General features: G+C 49.5%; 1 protein-coding gene across 3 annotated transcripts in view; it reads left to right on the forward strand.

The window, feature by feature from the left end:
• Positions 1–22,970, forward strand: part of RXRG (retinoid X receptor gamma) — a 39,002-nt gene extending 16,032 nt beyond the window's left edge. The window contains exons 1-11 of one of the 3 annotated variants that reach the window (XM_074832905.1): positions 1,504–1,545; positions 9,904–10,045; positions 11,367–11,626; positions 14,522–14,666; positions 15,318–15,497; positions 18,721–18,881; positions 19,618–19,747; positions 20,352–20,484; positions 21,247–21,338; positions 21,577–21,682; positions 22,510–22,970. In XM_074832905.1, the coding sequence (XP_074689006.1) occupies positions 11,495–11,626; positions 14,522–14,666; positions 15,318–15,497; positions 18,721–18,881; positions 19,618–19,747; positions 20,352–20,484; positions 21,247–21,338; positions 21,577–21,682; positions 22,510–22,657 (1,227 nt within the window). In that variant the 5' untranslated portion in view covers positions 1,504–1,545; positions 9,904–10,045; positions 11,367–11,494 and the 3' untranslated portion in view covers positions 22,658–22,970. Of the gene's footprint in view, positions 1–1,188; positions 1,546–9,903; positions 10,046–11,366; positions 11,627–14,521; positions 14,667–15,317; positions 15,498–18,720; positions 18,882–19,617; positions 19,748–20,351; positions 20,485–21,246; positions 21,339–21,576; positions 21,683–22,509 lie in introns of those variants that run through there. The other 2 variants (XM_074832904.1, XM_074832903.1) reach the window with 2 other exon arrangements.
• The last annotated feature ends 757 nt before the right edge of the window (positions 22,971–23,727 follow it).

Genomic DNA, 23,727 nt, shown 5'->3' on the forward strand with positions numbered 1-23,727 from the left:
CCTGCTTGCATGGCATGCTCCCCGTCCTGTATGTGAGGGTGGTTTGTGGTTTCCCTGGGAAGGCAGAGGCCCTTGCTAGACCTGTTCCCCCTTTCCCTGCCACATGGCTGGTGCCAAAGGCAGGGCTGCAACACACCTCCTCCTACAACACACCCGTAAGTCAGTACAGACCTTGGTCCCTGCTCACTTTACAACCTCTGGCAAAATTCCTCCCTTCTCGATTCCTTTGAGGTGGCTTCATCCGAGGTCACCCAGATCAGAAGCCAGAAACAGTGGGCTGTGCTATTGCCTGCATCCCTGCCTTTCTCCAGAATTGCAGCAGCTGGGTAGGGGGCTTGCTGGGCAGGGAACTGGGACTGATCCCCCCCCCTTCAGAGTACCAGTCACTAGTGGAGGCAGTGCTGGAGACTGCATGTGGCTTTGCCCTGATCTGGCAACTGGCTGCTTGTTTCTGCTTATTTCTACCTGTTTCCTGCAGTACTTCATTGCCAGGGTAGGTGGGCATTAAACTGAAGTTGTGGATGTATCTATGGGACTGTCTGTGCAGCCTACTGCATTCTGCTGCCGTGGCTGTGAACGCTTTACTGACTGTTACAGAACCCCCTGGGCTCTGTCCCGTGTCCCCACCTCTTCTTATCCCATACAACTTTAGCAGCTGGCTAATGATGCTTTTTTTGGTGGTTCGGGTGGTTTTTGGACTCCTTTGGATGGGGCTGGGGAGAGGAGTTGAGCCTCCAGCTCTGCTAGCCCCAGGAAGGTCCTGGTGCTCCTCAGCCCTGGCTGTGTTTCCTAGGGCTGCCCGCAGCCCAGCACTGCAGGGGCCATGACTCGGTGCCAGGAGCGCAGCTGAGGCAAGGCTTGGTGTGGGATGGGAGCCTGGAGCTCCCTGTCCCGCACAACCCTAACCCCAAAGCACTGGGATGGTTGCATGGGTGCTCCTGCCCTGTCTGTCCGCCAGCCCATCATCAGGGCACCAGCCCCTCTGGGCAAGGGTTGGTCCTTCCCATGTCTGGAAAACACTTCCACATGGCTGGGGCTGGTATAACTAATAAACTGCATCGAGTCTTCACTGGTGGAAAAGCAAAGCACCCCCCTCCTTCCCTATGATGCTCCTCCCCTAAACAACTTAACCTCCCCACCTCCTCGCAATTTCTGATCTATACCGGAGCCATCACGCATTGATTGGCGTCTTACCCGGGTGATTATGCTACCAGGACGGTCTGCCGTGAATTTGCAGGGAGCCGAGACAGCTGAGCACGGGAGCCAGCCCTGAGCGGCGGAGAACAAGAGTATGTCTCATCCCGGCGAGCAGCTGCTGCCGGCGTGAAGTGAGGATGAGGCCACGGGAGGAGGCAGCTGCCCCAGCACCCTCCAAGAGCCCCTGTTCCTGCAGAGCCATGTCCCGACCCCGACGGGCTGCGCTGCACTCCGGGCAGCTTTGAAGTTAGAGGAGGCAGTTGTGTTTAGAAAGGCAAGAGATGAACTGAAGATTAAACATGTATGGGAATTATCCTCACTTCATTAAGTTTCCTGCGGGCTTTGGCAGTAAGTATTTTACTGGCGTTTGCAATCTGTGCCTTCTGGGTTAGGTGAAGGAACTGATCCCACAGCAGGAGTATGGGGGTGGGGTAGAGGGAATTTAAAAACATGTTTAACCTAGCTCATGTGTGGCTGTAGCCTATGGTGCCTGTGTGCGTGTGATTGAAGCTGTCCTGCGATGATGTGTGCTGTGAACTTCAGCCCAGCCAAACCAAGCTGCCTGAAATTATGCAGGCTTGAGTCAAACAGTGGCTCTTTGCTCTGAAGTTTAGTATATGGCATTGGAGAGATGAATGTATGTGTTTGCATGTGATGGACTGAATATATTCACTGAAAGGATAGGATCAAACCAAGCAAATATCTTTCCAGTTGCGTTTTTCTTAAGTTGCTGGAGGAAAAAATTACTTTAAAACATAAAACAGCCCCCAAGAAAATCTAACGAGGGCTCTTTCCTTGCCCAGTGGCTCTTCTGCCTTTGTGACACAGATACAACCATAATTGTGTGAAACTGTGTCAGATTAGCCAAATGAGGCTGGACAGCAAGAGAGCGGGCTGCGAAGGGCTGTGTCTGCAGGGCTGCGAGCTGCAATACCCCCACGCACGCCAGCCGGGATCGAGCCCCGGTTGCAGAAGCCAGCACTGCTCTTGGGAAATGGGCTTTGCAATTACTGGGGCTCGCTCATTATTTTTATCTGAAGTTATTCCTCTTGTCCTAACATGGGGGATGTGTAAGGGGAATGGGTTGAGGAGCTGGAGGGTGCTCCCAAATTGAGGCAGGGAGCTGGCAAGTTGGAGTGCTTGGCTGTGAGGGACCGTGTATCGGCTGCTGACAAAATATTGATGCTGCTCCAGGGAAGTTAAAGTGCATTGTTGTTTATGGATGTGCAAAGCCTTAGTATCTCTGGAAAACTCTGCAAGTTGTTTCCAGCCCTTCAGGGTGGGTAGATGCCTCTGGAGGCCCCCAGGCTGTATACATCAACCTGTTATTTCTATGCTAGAGGAGAGGTTCATTGAATTGCACATGGGATGTTCCTGCTACGTGTCTATTTTTTTTTCCTTCCTCTTGCACCAGATGCTCACCTCTGGTAATTCTCCAACTCCAGAAAAGTCATTGGTATTGCATCAAGTCATCCCCAAGTTTCACAAGCGCTTGACTTTCCAAAATACCTTTTTAGGCAGTTTCTGCAGAAAAGAGACCGCTCATTGGAAGAATCTATTTATCACTGGTGTTTTTAAGGAACAAGCAAAGACAAGCCAAACTCTCTCCTATTGCTGCAATAAGAGTGAAACAATAGGAGTGTTATGTGTGTTTAATTTGTTGAGTATTACAAATTTACAAGGAAGTGAAAGTGACGTTCAAACTGATCTTCATAGGAACCAGGCACAGATCCCTGTAGAGTCAGGGGTCACAGCACTCAGCAGAGCATTTGGGAGATTTCTAGGAGAAGAAATTGGTAGTAGGAACAGAGGTATTTCTGCTCCACCAGTAAAGGTGAAGGGACTGTTCTCCAGCCCACCAACAGTTCAGTATACTGAGACTTTAACTTTCTTTTAAAAGTATATTTAACTGGTGTTTTAACCTGCTTCTAACTTGGTTTAGAAAAACAGAGGTGTTTTCTGCAGGTGAACTTCTGACAGAGATGCAAAAACATTAGCTAGGTTTTGTTTGGGCTGCTTTAAAACAGCCGTTCTGGCCTGTCCTATGCTCCCCGGATGCTATAGACCTGCAGGTTACCACTCACACCTGCACTCCCCTCAAAGCCAGAGGGCTTCCATGCCCCTGAGGCAGCTTGGTGGGGCTGGGGACCTGCGGGTAGTGTGAGGGCTGCCTCTCCTTGGGTTGTTGGGTCTGCGGAGAGGGATTTCTGCCTGGTTGAGAGGCAGTTGCTGCTCTGATCAGACAGCTTCAGGGCCCGTGGGCTGTGTGAGAGGACAGTCAGGCTTTGAGAGGGATGAAGCAGGATACGTCACGGTGACTATCGATGGAGGGTGTCTGTGACAGCTTCCTACTGCCTTGGGGTCCTCACCACAAAGCCCATGCAGGCAACCTGCAACACCATCAGGCCCACAATATGTTCATGGTCTTTGCTGCCCACCCCCTGCCCCCCCTCCCCTTTAAAATAGCTATGAAATTGTTCATGGTCTTGCCTGCGCTGGCACCATGGAGGATGACATCAGGACGGTGGAAAACGGCCGTGTCTACACTAGGGTGTCAGCCTGTTGCATTCATTGTTCTTGCACTGTGTTGCTGGAGGGCAGAGTTAAGGTGGTATGGCTGCTGCTGGTCAGCATGTCTAGAACTTATTGTATTCAGACTTCCTTTAGCTCTGAAATTCTGGGCTTCATTTTGAGCGTAACAGCAAAAAAACCCATGTATTTGCTTTCTCTTTTTTTGCATTCAAATAACTGTTACATATGCTTTAAGTTAATTTTATGTGTATTCAGGTTAGAAATAAGGTATGTGTCTTTGATGATGTGTGTAACTGTCACTTTGCTCTTAAATGTCTGAATAACACTATCGAATTTGTCTGAAAATGTACGTACACGAATTGGTAGTAAGCACATAATTTGTGATGAGAAAAGGACAGTCAGACTTTAAAGTGCTGCAGATGAGTTTGTAGAGTAGCAGGGGAAGTGTTCAGATGAGTCACCCTTAGGCATCTGAAGCAGGAGATGTGCACTAAGGCAGATGGATTTGCCTTCACAGCCTGGGCTACAAGAGCAAGGAAGGGGCTTCAAAATGTGTTTTTTATTCCCCAGAAGGATGCATTTCATCCGGAGGCCAGCTCCCAGGGCAAGGAAAGATGCTGTGCTGGCTGTCCTCTCTCTCTGAGCACTCTCTGGCACAGTTGGTTGGGGACAAGAACTAACTTGGCTCCTCCACAAAGTCTCTTTTATTAGTACTCATGTAACTTGGCCTGTGGCCACACCACCTCCGGCTGCAATCTTGTCAGCTCTCCCAAGCAAAGTGGGGTTAGGCCAGGTCGTTTAGGGACTAGGGAGGGGGAAATCCAGGTTGTGCCTGGAGTGGGGCTGCTGCCTGGCTGGTTGGCACCTTTTTTGCCTGTAATGGTCCCAGGTTTTGTGACCTACAGGATGCTTTTTCCCTGGGTGTCACAGCTTGCCATGTCCATACCTGTAACTGTGTGTGAAGATGGAAGAAGACTCTTTGACACAAAAAAGGTGTGAGAAAATCCAGTGACTGGGCAACTCCTGCAGCTAGGGAAATGCAGCTTTTTAATTTTTATATTTTTTTTTTTAAGTAGGAGACACTTGCCTTCAATTGCCTGGGGCAGCCACAGACCCTTCAGCTAGTGGGATCCTTTCTGATGGGGACCTGTAGCCACTCCAGGAGTTTAAAGACCACTGTAGGAATTTATGTGTGTTTTTCCCTGGTGGATGCTGTACTGGAGATCCTGCTGGCCAGGTGGAAAATCTGATCAGACAATCATGAAAAACCCTTCAGGCCTCAAATTTGACAACTTTTATTTCTGTGGAGATGAGAAACTTTAACCAACTCTTGTGTGTTCCTGTGGTCACCAGGGGGATGTGATACCATATTAGGGTGAGTAAATTTGGCTTGCAGTCCTTATTTTAATTATCTGACGGACAGTTGCTAAAGGAGTCCTTGGCTGGCAAGATCAGCATAGCCTTAGAGTTACCCTGTAATGGTTCCTGTGGCAAAGCCTGTGTAGTTTCTATGGACATTGCTCCTTCCTTCCCTCCTCCTTAGCTTGGCTTCCCAGAGAGGACAATTTGTGGTTACACTGCAGGTGTGTCTTGTCCAAATGTCCTTGGACATATTAAGCTATTGACCCACTGTCCAATTTCAGTCAAATCAGACCAAGATCTCAAAATAGCATCTGATGCTGAGCCTGCACCAGGGCAGGTGAAAGTCTTGTGTGTTTCCAGCCCATGACTTCTTGTGGGGCAGGTTTTGGGTGGCCCCTGTTTTCAAGGGCAGCACAGAAGCATTACCCAAGAGGAGAGGGAGCAGCTCTTCCCACCACCTGGAGAGCTGAGGGAAACTTTTCTTCTGCTCTGTGCAGATCCCTGTTGCAGAAGCCCCTGTGCCAGCACACATCCAAAAATTTTTGCTCCTCCCTGATGTTAGCTGTCAGGGGAAGGGTGCATTATTTATTGACTTGGGATTGAGCAGGAAGGTGGAAGCACTGGACCTTAAAAGCAAGGCAAAACCAGTAGCCTTTCTGTAGGATATTAACATGGCAATCTGTACTGCCTGTGGAAATCTGCTTGGACAGTTAAAAATACCAGAAAGGGAATAGTTTTTCAGCTTAGCTTCCATGTGTTAAATAAAAACTGCTTCTGCAGACATAGCTGCAAAACTTTGTTTGATTCCAGTTAACACGAGTTCCCTGCTACATAACTGCATCCAGTTTCAGGAGTGTTTCTCACAGGTATTTCCCCTTGAAGGTCGTCCCCAAGGACGATCTGCCTGCCAAGCTCTACCTCCCACGCACGCCTGTGCTCCTCTGCTGAAATCAGCCCTTCTCTGCATGTCTCTTCCCACTTCTCGGTGCTCTCTGATCTGCGGAGGATGAAGTATCTGCAAAGTTTTGCTAGTCATGTGTCTGGCAGGGCAACTTGCACCTTTAATTGTTCATGTCAATGAAATGAACCCTTTCCATGTATATCTGAGGCCTCAGAAGCACAAGTATGTTTTTCGTTATTTGAAGAGTTCCAGCTTTTGATTCTCTCTGACATTAAAAACAAAACTGTGAAGGTTCAAAGTATCATCATCTCTCGGCTTGCCAGGGATCTGCAGATCTCAGGAGGTAGGATTGCTTTAGGCCTTAGTCGAAGAAAGACCCCAGTGTTTAACATGGATGCCTTTTCTCTCGAGGCTTTGCTGGGTGTTACAGCTGAAGGGGCATTAATCAAAACAAGCTTGTAACCCATGTTGATTAAATAGACTATGTATGTAGGGCTTGGATGTTTCTGGTCTATGTGCATTCTCATTCCACTCTCTGCTCAAATGTAATTGCTGAGACTGGTGTTTCCTGCCATTATTTGGGTGAAAATCAAGACAGCTTTATTGGTTTCAGCCTGGACGCTTCGCTTCCTGCTGCCTTTGCTGAGGCATTTGGGGTCACTTGCACGCTCTTGCAGGTGGTCTTTGCTTCCACGCCTGCCCCAGCTCTACCTGTGAAGAGCTCACGGCACAGAGATATCCAAGCTGGCTTTATCGAGATAGTGTTGGTCCAGTTTAGCTGTGTTAGCCCAGACCTGGCTGTTTAGCATTGGTGTGGTAGACCTGGAGTTTTGTGATCTGCAGGTGCATCTGTTGGGCACCTACACACCTGCTGTGATGAAGACAGTGTTGTTCTATTCCTGATTTTATGAGGCTATTCATGCAAATTTCCCATCCCTGAACTAGGATTTTGCTAAGGTGGAAGTGAAACACAGGTGGAAGTGGAGTATCAAAGCTTTGTGTCCTTACTTGCTTCAGTGACTGGTGGGTGAATGTAACGCTGTTGCTTAGGTCCTCAAGGGCACCATTTTCAAAATGCAAAGAACCAAGTGGTTCTTGGGGTCTTCCTTCATTGTTTTTTCCAATGTCAGCAGTTGTCTATGCTGACATTAGATATGATCCTTATTCTGAATGCTAGAGAAACAGGATGGATGTTGTGTCTGTGTGCACGCTTCCAATCCACGGCTGCTCTCTGCAGCAAGTGATGTAATACATTTGCAGAGGCAGTTTCAAACAGCAAAGCACCCAGAAGCATGTTTCTTCTTTTTAAACTTTGCTTCCTACAAAGAGAAGGCTGGAGTTGTGTGAATTTCTGTACAAGAGAGCTCGTGGAGGGTTGATTGAGACACTGGGTTCTCTGGACACTGCATGGTTGCAGTTGAGATATCAGAGAAACCACACAAGGCAGTTCCCTCCTGTCTTCTTTTCCTGCTCCTCCAGGAGAGATATAAATACAACGTCAGACTTCCCTGAATCTCTCTTCAGAAAACAACCTGTCCAAGCATTAATGTGGAGGAGGGATACAGAGAAGAAAGACATAAACAGCCCCATTTGTGGATCAGAAATAATCTGGTCTTGAATCTGGAGTAGGTTGTTAAAAGCAGTAGCAGCCCTGGTGCTTGGTGCAGGGTGTCTTCCCCAGCAGACCTGGGGGACCTGGCCGGCCTGGGAGCCGCATGTGGGGCTCGTGGGCAGGGGCCATGCCAGCCACAGAGCCCTCGCCTCCCGACGCAGGGCTGCCCTCTGCTCCGCGGGGCTCCAACGCAGCTGGCTGAATCCCCGGCATCGCTTGTCACCTCGCATTACCTGATGGACAGACTCTGGGCCGGCTTTGGTCTGCGTAAATGTCACCTGTGCCGAATGCCGCTGGAGAGGCAGAGGCGGCCGGCTGTGGCTGGCGTGCAGGACTGAGTCCTGTCTCTCCAGTCCCCCCCGCTCTGTCCCAGAGCTGCTTCCCTGCTGCAGAGCAGCTCCTTGCTGGCCCCGCTCTGCTGCCATGCTGGCATTTCTGTTTGTCCCCCAAATGATGGGAGAAAATACCTCGAGGAAAACCATGCCAGCCCTGCGAGCCCAAGGCCTTTCTGGTTGCTTTCTGTTGGGAGATGTGGGACATGGACCATCAGTATTTTCCTGCGGATCATTTCATTTAATCATTTTCAAGGAAAATGAATCAGACTTGCAATCTCTGCTGTTTGCGTTGTCCAAGCCACTCTGGCTCCTTTGGACTGAAACAACTTTGCAGGTACTCAGCTCAGGGAATAAGTAATCCCAGTGTCAAGGATGTTTTGGCATGGTTCTTCCTGCACACCTTCTGCCAGCCATGCAGATTGTTCCCTGCACAAGCTGATAACCTGATAGCAGCCACACCTTATATCCCTCTCGGAGCGTTCCAGCCTGAATATGAGAAGCTGAGAGGAGTATTTTCCCAGATGCAGGAGGGTCCCTCAGGGACTGACTTGACAAATTTATCCTGGGGATGAACTGGAAGTCAAAGTTTGGACCACCTTGCAGTAGTGCGTTGCTTTGATTTTTTTGTTTGTTTGGATTTTTGTTTCTGCTTTTCTAAATGGGGTTTGTGTTACAGTTTATAATGGATAAAACTGATCATTGCTAAAGTTAACACTGATGGTTTTGACCAATAAGTTTGTCACAGCCTTGGCAGGATAACGCGGCCAGGCACTGCGGAAACAAGCATGTTAACTCTGGTTTGTGTCACCAGGCCCTGGCAGAGCCTAGCTTTACACCTGTGTGCTCTCCAGTAGATATTTTCATTTACCCATCCATCTCCACCTCCAAACACTCCTTCAGGCATTTGTGCTTCCTCCTTGGTGTCTCATTGCTGGGGTAAGAGAGGTAGGCACAAGCCCTCCAGGCTTCCTGGCTTCAGCCTTTGATCCCACCCTGGGGGCCAGGGGATCCCCCTGGCCATAGCCCTTGAACAGTCACTCTGGGCACGGCCACAAGCACACCATGGGGCTTGCCTTGGCCAGCAGTCTCCTTGGGTGAAAGCCTTGCTCTGGGTCCTTAGGAAACTTGGAGCCTTTCTAATGGAGGGACTTAGTGTTGACAGTGTTTCTGTATTTCTGTAAGGTCTGGTGCAAACAGTTAAATAACTTTCCTGTAAGTCATTTCTTATCAGTTTAAGTCTTCTGCATGATACTTTGAAAATATGCCCTTTTCTGTGTTAATGGAAAAGGATGAAAAATCACTCTCCTTAGCTGTCCTGGTGTGATAGATTTCTGCCCAATCTCTCCTTCAGTGGCTTATTTTCCAAGCTGAAGAATTGTCAAAGGCAATGTTGTTTATCTAGTTGTTTAAAGAGGCATAACAACAATTTCTTTACAAGTCTGCGCTGCAGATGCTGGGGAGGACTGCATGCTATGGTACCAGACTACTCACAGGTGGAGATAAATGCATTTACTTTTCTCTGAAGCCAATAATGGCACAAGTCAGGATGGTCCTTTTAAATCCCGGGAAACAACCGAGGTGCCTTGGTGAGCTGAGCACTTAGGTAAAGCGGAGGCCAGGTAAACAGCACATCTTCTGCCCTCTGCTAGAGGCTCTCCTGGCAGCTGTCTCTGGGGTGAGAGGCTTTTGTGCTTGGAAGCCATTACAAGGTAGGGATTTTGCTGTCTACTAACAGAAAACAGGCTGCATGTCTCCATGATGGTGGCAGGGGAACATGGGGTGACTCTCTCCAGCATCAGGCAGAACCCTGGCTCTGCCTCCAGACCGCCTCGCTGCCTCCAAGGCTTCTGCTGTTGTCATTGAGCTGGCTTCCTCTTGCTGCACATCGCTTTCCCACTGGGAGAATTGATCCAAAAAGCCAAAGCAAGAATTGACAAAGACCTTTTCTCCCCCTTTCTCTGCAGAATTAAGTCTGAAGTGGGTTGATAACGGCGGATCGAGTCCTCCTTGACTCTGACAAATGTCTTTAATGTTATTCAGCAAGCTGACCTTTTCCCGTCTCTATTGTGCATCTTCCCTTTGAATCAGATTTGATTGTTACTTCAGGTAAAATAACAAACAGTGTCACGTAAATAACTTTGCAATAATGTTAAAAGGAGGAAAAAACCAAACAAACAAAACACCAAAACACTGCCTTACTTGCAAATGCAATGGAAACAAGCATCCTCTGTGCCAGCCATGGAAAACCAACTGTGTGACCTTCCCACACAACATCTTTGCCTTGCTACTCCAGGGAATGATCTCCTGTGTTGAAAACCACCAGAGAAACAATGGTTCATTGAAATGTTAATGACAGTTAATGCTAACTGGGGTTGGTAAATTCTAGGGGAGGGAGAAAAGGTCATATAAATCCTTAAAATACAACTAGATACATAGCCCATCAGGATTAGTGAGCATTTGACACCCAGATATCCTCTGAATATTTGAGACTGTTGAGACTGGTGTTATGGAAGACAGCATTTAGGCCTTGGGTGAGGTGTTCAGCCTCAGAGACTGCCCTGAAGTGGCAATGATCAAGGTTATATTTTCTATGCCACCTGTTCCCTGGTGGGGTTCAGGGGCAGATTGATGTCATGGGGCTACTGTGAGTTTGGCAATATGCACTAGAGCTCTTTCATGTAGGAGGAGGAAACCCTCTTTCCTTGTGACTGTGAGACTGTCTGCCCAGGCACATCTGTGTGGCCACAGTCTCTGTCTCACACTAAGTGAGGAAAAGCAATGGACAAAATATTTTGTGGGTGCCTTGTCCTGTCATCTGCGTTGCTAGCATGTTATGGGCAGTTTCTGTCCTGCATTGCTCCAGCTCCTCCTGAAGATGCTGGCATCAAGTTTTGAGAGCTGGAGGAACATGTGAAATAGCACGGTGGAGAGGTAAGTGGGTGGGAAGGGGAAGAGCTGAGCCATGAGAAGAGGAAGAGCAGCCTGCTGAGCAGGGAGCAAAGGTGCTTCATAAGACATGGGGAACATTTAGGGTTTCCAGCCTGGTTGGTGGGGAGTTCATGGTTTCAAATGTGCACTGTCTCTAGAGCTGGTTTGGACAAAAGAAATGGGACCTCAGGAAATAGTTCAGAGAAAACCAGCCTGAGACAGGCAGGCAGTGGTGCCTTCTTCCAAGTCAGCTGAGGCACCGAAGCAGTGAAGGAAGATTTGATTATTACCTTCATAATATGTTTTGTTGCTGTATGTAACTCTATTTCCTCTACCATAACCAACGTTTTGCCCTTTCCCTTTATAACATAGAGCATGTTTGCTGGTTGGCTTTGAGCCTTGACCGGCATCGAAGCTGACACAACCAAGACTGGGCAGCTGATTGCTGTACAACCAGCCTCACTCATAGTGTATTTAATCTTTCTCCTTCTCGGTATAGATTCCCCTGTTCACGCCAGCTCCACATCTGTGAGCCCATCATCAAGCCTTTCCACGGGAAATTCAGTGGACGGGCACCACAACTACCTCGAGGCCCCTGCAAACGCCTCTCGGGCGCTGCCGTCCCCCATGAACGCAATCGGGTCTCCAGTGAACGCTTTGGGCTCACCATACAGAGTCATCACGTCCTCCATCAGCTCACACCCCGTCGCTCTGTCCTCAGCCCCAGGCATGAATTTTGTGACACATGCCAGTCCGCAGGTAGGCAGATGCATGTACTTGCTTCGTTACAATTCATGGTGTTCAGACTGGGTAAAGTCCCAAAACTCGAGGGAGTGGGTTGGCTGGTGGGGGGTCTGGTATGTTTTGGCCGCTTAGGGAGATCAGCTGTAAAGAACAATTTCCAGCATGTGAATCTTTCTGCATAAATCCCCCTGGCGCAGACACAGAGAAGACACCTGTATATATTTCAAAATACCCAGCACATGAAGGGAGAGAGCTAATTCCCAGGTCTGTTCTCACCATGGGTGTGCAGTACAGTTCCCCTCCACTGCATCTATTGCAGTGTGTATAATTACTGTACGTGGAAATAATCAAGATAGCCAAGGGCTGCAGCATATGAAGCATTCCCCTTCTTCCTGCAAAAGAGTATCTGCTTTGTTTCATTATTTGGAAAGGAGACAGACTTTCGAGAGAGAGATAAATGTTAATGCTAAATGCCAGCCACACACTCTGAGTTGCATATAAACTTTGCCTGAAGAAAAATGAAGCTGCTCCCATCTTTGCTGCCTCAGGTGCTGAAGTTTCCCCTCCAGACAGGGAAGAGACCCAGGTGTTAGGGTTGGTGCCTCCCCAGAGCCATGGATTCTTCATAGAGCTGCTACTCCACCATCTGTTTGAAGCTCTTCCTAGTGCCTGCCACTGAGGCTGGGAAGGATGGTATGGGGAGGCCCCTGAAGAGCTCCGAGAGAGGATAAGGGTGATTTGACAGGTTTGGCTTACTTTTCACCAGCATCCTCAACTCCTGCGTGGGTCTGGGCTGTCCGCAGTGGGTGTGCTGGGCATCTTTCCTCCCTTTGCACCACCTGACTGTTCCCCATCAACCTGACAGTATTTGTGCCCGTGGCATCCAGGGCAGGTACTTCGTGGTGGTGGAGCTGGTTGGAGCATTGGCTGCGTGGAAGCCTTTCCTTTGGGCTTGGGGATGCTCCAGGAAGCGGTTTCCCCAATCTAGGCACTGTGCCAAGTTCCCAGCTCTGAGGAGCGGGTTTCACTTGTGTTGCCTTTAATGCAAGGAGACAGCTGGGCCTTGGGGATTTGGCAGGGAGGCAGCTAATGGATTTGGGTTCAAGCAGTTGTCCCAGATATCATACATGATTGCACTTAACCTGCAGGAGTCAAGCTCTGAGGACACTGATGGCTAAAACTGCCCCATTCCCGCCCTGGCCCATACACCCTCTCTCCCCGTTATTGTTTCAAAGTGCAGCCAGAGAGAAAGAAAAGGCGGTACCCAAGCTCTAAGTAACATTTTAAACCATAAAAATTTCCTCCTAGCTCAGCATCTTGCCAAGAAGAAGTTTTCAGTGTAAGAAAGGTGGCTGGACACTTGTGGGGGGGAAAGGGTTGATTTCTCTTTTCCTTGGGCCAAGTTCAGATTTTGAAGCGTTAGCACAGCTGAAAGTGCCTGGCCTGGGTCTCTGCCGGGCAGAGCAAACCTCTGTCCCTCTGGACAATTTTCCCTATACACTTATTTTCCAGTGGGGCAAAACAACCTGACTCCTAATGTGGTAATTTTTATATTTTCAATGTCATCAGACCTTTGAAGCTTTGAAAATGAAGGGACAGTGGTGAGGGAAGATGAAAACAGGCTTCACCTTTTTATTTTTCTAATGACAGATTCAAAAATCCCAATGGGATGAACCCTTCTTATTCTTTGCTGAAATTCCCTGTGAAAATTATTTTACATTTTCATGGGAAATGGGCAATTTCTTGGAGCAAATGGAGAACTTGCAACAGTATGCACGAAATCTAGTGGCTTAGATGTTATGGAGACTGTAACGAAGGCTGTAGTTGGATTTTCATCCAAAGCCTTTTTTTCTGTCCCTGCTTCCGCCCTTTTGCTGGGAGGAAGAACTTTAGCTGATAAATTGGGGTGACTGTTAAAAACAAACTCAATGATGAAGAAACCATCCCCTGGCCCTCAATGCATGGCAATGGGAAAGATAATTTGATAGTGGTTTTGAAGAGACATTGCTCTGCCCAGACAGCTTTTGACAAGACATGCTCAATGGCCCTTAATCCTCACTGCCCTGCCGACAACAGCTCCAAAGCAAATAGCAATAAAACGAAGCCCTGGGCAACATCAGGCTTTGGTCTCTAATCGATGTCGGTTTGTAACCTTTAACTTGCAGCAGCCATGAGCAGCTCCGGGGGAACTCAGCTGGGGGCTCTGGGCCATTTGCCTGCATCTCACTGCAGCTGATTTTAGATGCTCAGCTTGCTCCCTTTTTTTTTAATCTGACAACCCCAAATCTGCTCCATTCTCCAGTCTGTGCTAGTGTTCGGGAACATAAGTCCAGGGAGTGACCAAGATGGCCATGTTTTCATGTGTTTATGCAGATTTGCATATCACAAGGCAGGGAAGCTAACCCACTTAACACTTCTTTTTTTTTAAAAAAACGCCATCATTACAGCTTCCCTAGCCATGCAGCAGTGCAGGTTTAATTGCAACAGATTGCCTGGCTGCAAAGCTCTTCCTTAGTAAGCTGTTAGTGCTCGAGGCTGCAAGCAGCCAGTGATCAGTATCCTCTAATGAAGCAGGCAGGATCCCACCAGCCTTGTTGCTTGGAGGCTGTAAGTGAGCAGCTGAGGGTTGCTGCCTGCCCTTTTCCAGCTCTGCTTAGTCCTGGCTTTCGTTACAGCATCAGGACAGGGTGAGAGGCAATATCTGTTACCAGACATCTGCTTAAACCCCTCCAGCTGGATTCACCAGATGATGTCTCTCTGCCCATGGCAGCCCCATGGAGTTGCTGGGTATAAGCTTGTGGGACGAGCCCAGCAGGAGCAGCAAGGGAGGGGTCAGCTCGATTTGGGGATGTTTTCATTGAGGTATGAGTCTTGACCCTCTAAACTGTCTCGTGGTTTCTGCTTCTGCAGCTCAATGTCCTAAACAATGTCAGCAGCTTGGAGGACGTCAAGCCCTTGCCAGGTCTCCCGGGGATCGGGAACATGAATTATCCATCTACAAGCCCAGGATCCTTAGCCAAACACATCTGTGCCATCTGTGGGGACAGGTCCTCAGGTAGGAGGTTTTTTTTTTTTTCTTAGGGAAGGCTTTGTGCAGTGAAAACTCCCCTGATGCTCTGAAGCAAGGCTTGTGTAGGAGTGGAGACTGGCTGGGACCATACTGGCTTTGCAGGATTCATAGCTGGGTCTGCCTTACCCAAGGGCAGGCTGTCTGTTTTGCAGATTAGTTGCTCTGTGCTCAAAAGAGAGAGTAAACCTAAAAGCCACGCTCTTCTCCCTTATATCATTTTATATTTTGTCTGTGTTTATCAAAGGTAAATATATCAAAATCACTGTGTTCTTATTTACCTGTGCTCTGTGTTGGCTGGGCTTTGGCTGTCCCTGAGCTTTCTCTCCTATCCCAGACACCTGGTCATGCCTTATAGATCCCCTCCCTATCAGTGCACCCCATTTGCTTCCTGTGGCTTTTCTGCACTTGTGTTGCAGCTAAGATGTGACTCCACATCCTTCCCCTGGGATGCAGTCCCTCCTTATCACTGGAAGGCGGTGGTCCTGTAGTTTGACTGCTGCTGGTCACTATTCCTGCAAGGACCCACTAAAGAGCCACCCTGCAGCCCATTTTTTTCACCTTTGGTGTTGGTTTGGGCTCCTCTGTGCTGGAGGGAATGCCTGCCTGCCCATTGATGGCCTCCCCTTGCCTCCCCAGGCAAGCACTACGGGGTGTACAGCTGTGAGGGCTGCAAAGGCTTCTTCAAGAGGACAATCCGGAAGGACCTGATCTACACCTGCCGTGACAACAAGGACTGCCTCATAGACAAGCGCCAACGCAACCGCTGCCAGTACTGCCGCTATCAGAAGTGCCTCGCCATGGGGATGAAGAGGGAAGGTATGTGAGGGCTGGTGGAAGGAATGGACTTACAGAAATTTTCCTTACATTCATTAGGGTAAATCTGGCTTTTGGTGGCCCTCCAAGGCTGGAGCATTCCAAAAACCCACACTGACAGCTTCAGAGCATTTTTAACCTTGTTTCATAAAGGAAATGAGGCTGATGGGGAAGCTATTACACTGTATTTTTCCTCCCATCCCACCTAAACACACATACTGGGGACTATTGAACCTATCAACTGATTTTGACCCAAGTTTGCCTTTAGTTTAGTGGTCCTTAATGGTCTGGACCCCTTGGGCCCCTGTAAACATCTGCTGTGGACAGCACCCAGCAGTGAGGAGTCCTGCTCCTGCTTGTCTCCTCTGTGAAGAGCAACCTCCTTTTTCTTTTCAGCTTGCTGGCTTCATTTGTCACCACCTAATTCTTGTAGTGGAAGATAAGGGTGAATGATTTATTTCTGTCTTTTATTTTACAGTTCTTTGTTATTTCCACTCTTAACCTCACCTTTGGAGCTGAGCTCTGGCACAGCTCACATCCTGTGGTGTTCTTGTGCTGCAGGAGAGATCTGTATGGAAGCAGTTCATGCAGCCTCTTCCATACTCCACGTGCACTCACTGCAACCCTCAAAGGATTTCAGTGTTTCTGGCCCAAACCACCTAAGGTGTTGATCTGGAGCACAGATCCAACCTGAGGCAATTGGACTTAAAGGGATTTTGCACTGACTTGAAGGAGCATCCAAGAGCTGCTGAGGGTGACGTGTCTGCGGTGGGTCCTGTAGCCCTGCCTCTCCCACACAACTCCAGAGAGTATGAAGGCTTTGTAAAAGGCAGCACCAAGCAAGTCTCTGCTGCAGGGAAAGGCAAACCCACAGCATGGGTGTTTATCTGTCCACCTCTGCCCCTGCAGCTACCTGCTCCTTCCTTCATGGTGCAAGGACCTCTGAGCTGGATTGTCTCCCAAATTATACTGACAGGTGCAGGGTCAGGTAGTGACAACTAGCACAGTATTTAAGCTGTTCTTTTCCAAGATAAAATAACTGTGCTGCCTCCAGGTTTGAATGCTAGCAGGCAGTGGAGCTGTCCCTTTTGGGGTCCACACTGTCCCTCTGCGGAGCACGCAAGCCACTCCCTGTGTGGGAACTCAGACTGTGCAGGGCAGAGCCCAGGGAAGTAGCTGTAACGGTGGGTACAGGCTGAGCTTTATTGTGTTCCCTGTAGCATCATCAGTGCTGTGCTACCTCAATGCTTAGGGCAGCGGGGGACTGCGAAATGCCAGGCTTGAATCAAAAACCTAATCCCAGGCACAGCTTTCCCTTCCAGCTGGGTGCAAAGTGGTTCAGAGGACCAGGGTGTCAATGCAGCTTCCCTTTGCAGAGCATGAAAATTTAAGCCCGAGGATCTTGGTGGATCCTATAGGGGTTTGACTGCAATATTCACAGGGACTTTCTGGGAGCTGCAGAAACTGGGGCCAGTTTTCAGCTTGAACAAGGAATCCTGGATGAGTCTGGGGGCTGAGAGATGGGACTGGTATTTCCTTGGCATGCTCTTTCTTCCACTAAGATTTTGATGACTTTAGAAACATTTCCCTAGCTTCTTCCTGTCCATTACCCTAAAGAGGACAAATGCTTCCCCCAGCTGGCTGGCACATATGTGCATCCTGTGTTGCCCTCCCTCGTCAGCACCAGACTGGATGCCCCGCTGAGCCATCTCCTTGGGTCCTGCCAGTTCCCAAGCAGCTGGGCAGTGCTGGGAAGCACATCCTCCCAGCTGGGAGAAACGCAGGGAAGTGCTGAGCATTGCAAAGTGGTCATGAGTCTCAGTGCTGAGGAACCTCCCGTGGTTTTGCGCTTCCCCTGAAAGCACCCTAACATAAGCCAGAGTAAGGCAAGGCTGATGCAAGGGCTTATTTCCTGACACTGCTGCAAACAGCCAAGCTATAAAGACAAATGGGAAAGAAATCTCCTGATCCAAGTATCTGACCTAAAAGCTTGTCACACCCTTCTTCCAGCAGCACTTACCTAATTGAGAAAATGGGTATCAAATTCTCCTGCAAGCTTGCTGAGGTGGTCCCTCCCTTGGTGTCCCCCAGTGTTTATGCACATCCGCTCTCCTCTTAAAGCACTTTTTATCCCTCGGCCTTGGTGGTTTTCCCACTCCCCTGGATACTGACTTCCTGGTGCTTAGCTAAAGGCTGGGGAAGCCATTAAGCTGTGGAATAGTGAAGCACCGATGTCTGGTGGCAGGGGCCAGCTTTGCAGCCAGCTTCTACCCCACTGAACCTTTAATTTTGGGTGTATAAATGCCTACAGCTCAACACGGGCCATTCTTTGAGACCAGGCCAGCTGCCGACCTGCCCCTTAGGGGTCACGGGGTGCTTGGGGCCCCTGCTTGGTGCTGTATGGTCACACAGGGCAGGATTTTCTTATTTCCCTTTCGGATTTCTCCAACAAAAATGCGCACCCAGGACTTCTACTGAGCATGAGGCTTGGCATATCATGTACACATGTCCTACACCAACCTGTCCTCCACACACCCAGCAGCTCTGGGAGTTAATAGCTGAGATCTGGAGACAATTTCAGTGATTCTGTTTCTCCAGTCAGTAGATACTTTGGAAAATGTACAGAGATGAGAGAAGAGAGTGAAGGCATTGGGGCATTCAGAGGTGCTAGGAACTGCTCTCTAGTAGGGAGGGTTGGGAAGAGAGGTGGTGGAAGGAGAGGTGACACCAGGGCTGTGCCAGGCTGGGTAAGCTTTTGCTCAGAAATGAGATAGGCAGCATGTGTGGATCCAGCTGGGGGTGAGGGACCGTCTAGCACTGCTGCTGGATGCTCTGGCTGCTGAGGGACTGTTCGAAGCACACTGCGAGTGTGGCAGACTTCAGTATCTGGGTGCTGGGTCCCTCCTGCCTCCTTCAGCATCTAGTGACAGCCGAGTCCAGGCTGCCATCTGGAGGTATCAGCTCCTTTTTCCTCTATTCTGGAGCTTCATACCTTGGAAATCACAACCTTTTGTCAAATTTGGAGGCCACTGGTCTACAGCAACCCCAAAGTCATTGGGGAGTGCTGGGGGCAGCTGTTTTAATGGATGTACATCTGAAATATCCATTTGTTTTCTGTTCTCTCCCTCCTGAGTGAGTTTCTCATCCCTCCTCCCAGAGGAAAGGGGACCCACTGTGAGCAGGTAAGTATTGTGTGGGTGTAAAGAGCCACATTTCTGTTCTGCAGCTGTGCAGGAGGAGAGGCAGAGGAGCAGGGAGCGGAGCGAGAATGAGGCCGAGTCCACAAGCAGTGGCAGCGAGGACATGCCTGTGGAGAGGATCCTGGAAGCTGAGCTGGCAGTCGAACCCAAGACAGAGGCATACAGCGACATGAACACAGAGAGCTCAGTAAGGGGCACTAAAATCACTTGCAGCTTGAGATGAGAGCCTTTAAGGTGCAATTGAAAAGATAAACCCCACGTGAACAGCTAGCATTTTGCAAAGGGTTCTTGCTTTGCACCGCCTAAAAATCACCAATAATTTTTCTTTTGAAGCTACTCTGAATGACAGCTAGAAAACAGCCTATGCATTATTTTCCTAGCATGTTTTTTCCAGTTCCCTTTGGTTTGAATGAGTAGATAGGGCAATAGCTGGAATCTGGAGAGTCTGAGCCCTGTGCTGGCTTCCACAGTTGCACAGCCCTGGACACTGCTTGTCTGTCCCAGTGACCAAGACTGAAGTGGAGCTGGACACAGCAAGTTTATTGCTGTGGTTTTACTGGTGTGGGTGAAACTGCTGTTCATGCCCATTCGGAGGCTGCTTGGTGGCTTTTAGATATGCCCTGGGGAGCAGGACTGCAGCCTGCCATGCAGGACTTGCTTTGCAGAGAACATCAAGCAAACAGAAAAGTCTAGCAACCAGCTGATTTGACTGGTTGTAGAGGGGATAGCAGTAATAAAATCTTCTCTTCCCAACTGTGCACAGCTGAGATTATTGGCAATCTGATCATTTTACTTGTGGTTCTGAGTATTGTTAACTTGATTCGATACTGTCTGCAGTGCAGACAGTGATTATCAAAGATTTTTCATTGACAAATTCTCCTCTTTTCCTCTGCTCTTTTCCTTTTGATATCTTTCTTAACTAGACAAATGACCCTGTCACCAACATATGCCACGCGGCTGACAAGCAGCTCTTCACACTTGTCGAGTGGGCCAAGCGAATCCCCCACTTCTCCGACCTGACACTGGAAGACCAAGTCATTCTCCTTCGGGCAGGTAATGTCCCCTCCGTGTGGCCTCTGGGGCTATTCCTGGTTCCCTCCATCCCTCCTCTGGACTGTGTGCTATGCCAGCCAGGTGGGATGGTGAATGTGAAATCCTAAGCTGATCCATCGCTGCTGTCACAGGGTGAGCAATCCATCCTGAGCCACGATGAGTGGTTGGCAGAGGCTGTGGATGGGGCAGTGGAACCTGTTTGTTCCCCTCTTCATGCAGGCATGTAGGAGGGCTGGGGGAGAGTGAATAAATGTCTTGTTAATGCAATTCTTATAACTGCAGAACTTACTGTGTGCGAGGCACATTAGTGTGTAACATGCAAAACTATGTAAAGGGGTTGCTGATGCAAGGAATATGTTTTTTTAGGAGGGAAAACCCAACATATTTTCCTCTTCCCCCCCTGAGTCTTTTTCTGTGCCTTTCTTGTTGCTGGTCAGGGTTTGCCACCCCTTGCAGTGTTAGCAAGGGTGCAGTTGGTACCCGGGGTCCCATCTCTCCTGCAAGCTGAGTCTGAAGCCAGTAGGGAGAAACCAGTTCTCCTGCTCTATGTGGGACTGATTTTTTTCTGAACTACCTCTTGTGTCCTGCACGCCTCCCCTTGCAGGCTGGAATGAGCTGCTCATTGCCTCTTTCTCCCATCGCTCCGTGTCAGTGCAAGACGGCATCCTCCTGGCCACAGGCTTGCACGTGCACCGCAGCAGTGCTCACAGTGCTGGTGTGGGCTCCATCTTCGACAGGTGCGTGGCCCGTTTCTGTCATCCCCTAGCAGCAGTGGCTAGGCTGGCTCTGTCTTTCCCCTCTGAATGGGAAACAAGTCCTTAATGAGAACTAGAGCAAACAGATGGTGATTTGGGAGCAGAACTAGCTTAGAATGAGGAGGGGATGCTTGACTGGCTTAAAAACCAAGAATGGGGTAAAAGCACCTTAGAAAGGGATTTGCAGCTGCAGAAGCAGATCTTTGGTTGGGTTTGCAGCAGGAGGAATGCTTCTCTGCCTTCTCTCAGGGGTTTGCCTTAACTGGATCTAAAGCTAATACTGATCAGCAAGAGCTGTAGCTAGCAAAGCCTCAAACCACAACTTGCTCACATAAAGACTGCACACGTACTGTCCATGCCACGCCTGCTCCCTGCCTGGCAGGACACTGCATTACCCACAGCTGGCATGTGTAAGGGCAGTGCCCATGCTTTGCACAGTGAAGTGTGGAAAAAATCCCATGCAGTTTCCCTCAAGTGAGTGGGAATTGTTCATAGTCCGAAGAGAGCACAGAGGCTGTGCGCTGAGCAAAGTAAGAACGGGAGGGAATTTGATGCTCAGGTCCCTGGATGCTGCTGATGCACACACAGAAGAGCAGTGTGTGGCATGGCTGTCCCTCAAAGCTGCCTATTCCTGCAGAGAAGAATTGGGGGTATTCCCAGTCCCTGTCCCAGATGCTTTTCAGCCCCCAGCCTTGCTCTGTACCTGTCTCTGATCGTCTGCCCACCCATGTCCCCTGCATTCAGGGTTTTGACGGAGCTGGTGTCCAAAATGAAAGACATGCAGATGGATAAGTCAGAGCTGGGGTGCCTGCGAGCCATCGTCCTGTTTAACCCAGGTAAGTCTGAGGCCCGGGGCAGTCCCAGGTGACATGCACACCCTCCAGGCCGTGGCAGATCACAGACAGGAGGGCTGTGGCGGTGAGTATCGGGACTGCAGATTTGTCCCAGTCCCTGGGTGCATGATTAAAGAGAGCCCGAGTCTTCTCCTGCCCACACACACAGCCACTCTGCCAGCAGTGGAAAGGTTCTCTCTGCAGCGATTTCTTCCTTACCTGTATTCTCTCCCTCGTCCAGATGCGAAGGGCTTGTCCAGCCCCTCAGAAGTGGAATCACTGAGGGAGAAGGTCTACGCAACGCTGGAAGCCTACACAAAGCAGAAGTACCCCGAGCAGCCAGGGCGGTGAGTGTCCCCAGGCAAGGCAAGCAGCTCAGGGTGGCACAATCCCACCCTGGAGAGGAGACAGGGGCAGGGGTGTCCATCCTAGCTCTGCCTGAGCCACCCGCAAAGCAAGGGCAGGACACCAACCAAAACTGTCTGTGCAGCCCAGCTCCCGCAGGCTGGCCTGTCCTCTCAGTGCCCTAATCGTGGCCCAGAGCCTTTAGGGTGCTGGCGAGAGGTGACTTTCTTGCTTTTCAATCCAATCCTACCCTCTGCTGGCCAAGCTCTCGAAACGCCGGCAGCTGGATCCGGCCCCATCGCCGCCAGCCCAGTGATGCGCCCGCAGCATCTTCTGCTATTTTTGGCTCTGGATGTGACCGCAGAGCGCTGCGAGCTGGAAGTGGGGAGGGGGGGGGCAGTCTGCCTGCTGCACCCCCTTGCAGCTGCGCCTCGAAACAGGAGGCAGTGGCTGGCAGAGGCACTGCTGAGGGGTTGCGCACCCTCTCGGGAGGCTGGGGATTTTTGAAGGCGGTTTCAAGAATTTAAATGGCACCATGGAGATGTCACTAGTTCAAGTCTTGGAGAGAGAATCTGGATGCATCTTCTTTCATCTTTTTTTTTTTTAAGTTTTAAAAATGCTAAATTCTGTTTTGAAAAAATACATATTCCCTCCACACATGCAGAGAGAAATGCTTATTTTGAAAGCACAGGGGAATCTAAGACGGAGAACTTCCCAAGGCATTTTTGAGGAGAATCTGGGCTGTGCTGTCCTGAGCCCCTGGTGCAGGAAACATGGGGGAGAGGGTGGCCAGTGCCTCCCGCACACCTCTGACTCTGCTCTTTTCCAGGTTTGCCAAACTCCTTCTGCGCCTGCCGGCGCTGCGGTCCATTGGGCTGAAGTGCCTGGAGCACCTCTTCTTCTTCAAGTTGATTGGGGACACCCCCATCGACACCTTCCTCATGGAGATGCTGGAGACACCCCTGCAGGTCACTTGAGGGTCTGGCCCCTCTCTGGCCAGACCCTGGCCCCCCGTGCCCCTGCACAGCCTCCCACCCCTCTGCTCTGGGCCTTCAAGAGCTCAAGAGATGTCCTCCACCTTCTGCTCCTCCTCGGTGGGATTGTCGTGTTTTTGTACAGCTGTAAATCACCTCCCTCCAACCCTCCCTGGCCTGGCTGTGGGGGGTCACAGATCTTCCGACTAGCTAACCATTCTCCTGCCCCCCTGTACAGATAATTGCTTTAAATTATTTTTTCACTCTCAATAAAAGCCAACAAAACAAATAAAATAATATATGAGAGAGGCATTGATTGGAGGTAGCAGAGCAGTGTCCTCTTTTGCTGCGGTCACAGGTCCAGCTTGGGATGGGGCTGAGGGACCCTCCTGAGACTCTTGGGCAGCCCAAATCAGGGCAGGAACATCACTCAGGATATTGCTGCTTGTGCTGAAGGGCACAGGCCTCTGGCCAAGAGAGGACAGGTATTGTTACTTCTTCCTCCTGCTAAGAAAGACCTGGAGAAACTTGCTGCTTTGAATTGGAACACTTCATTTCACCATCTTAAAAGGAAACTCTTGGACTCCTTGAATTCTTTGAATTTTTAAAGTAATTTGAAAAGTGACTTTTTAATGTGCTTTTTCTTTTCTGAGCTAGTCCAGCCACTGAGGGAAGAACTGAACTGCCTCATTTTGGTCCAGGTGGATTATCTTGGGGTGACCCAAATCTGGCATGCTCATGAATAATTTTCATTTTTCTGAAGCTTCATGAATCCTGTTCTCAGGCTTTCTTTTTTTTTTTTTTTTTTTTTTTCCTTCTCCTCCATATTTTTGTGCCGGAAACAGGCTTTTCAACCCCACATTTATAATCTCATACTTCCATAAGTGAAACCTACGGAGAGGGAAAGCCAATATAACCAACCTACCTCAAAGGTCTGCCTGATCTTTCCCCTTGCTCAAATGGCACCGCTGGAGCTTCCCATCGCAACTGAGCTAACCAGAGTCAAATGAGTTAAAGACATTAATTTGTTCAATATGCAGAGCTTATCCTGGTGGGATAATGTCCTCCCAGGA

The sequence above is a fragment of the Strix aluco genome, chromosome 8 (assembly GCF_031877795.1).
Source record: "Strix aluco isolate bStrAlu1 chromosome 8, bStrAlu1.hap1, whole genome shotgun sequence".
NCBI classification, from domain to species: Eukaryota; Metazoa; Chordata; class Aves; order Strigiformes; family Strigidae; genus Strix; species Strix aluco.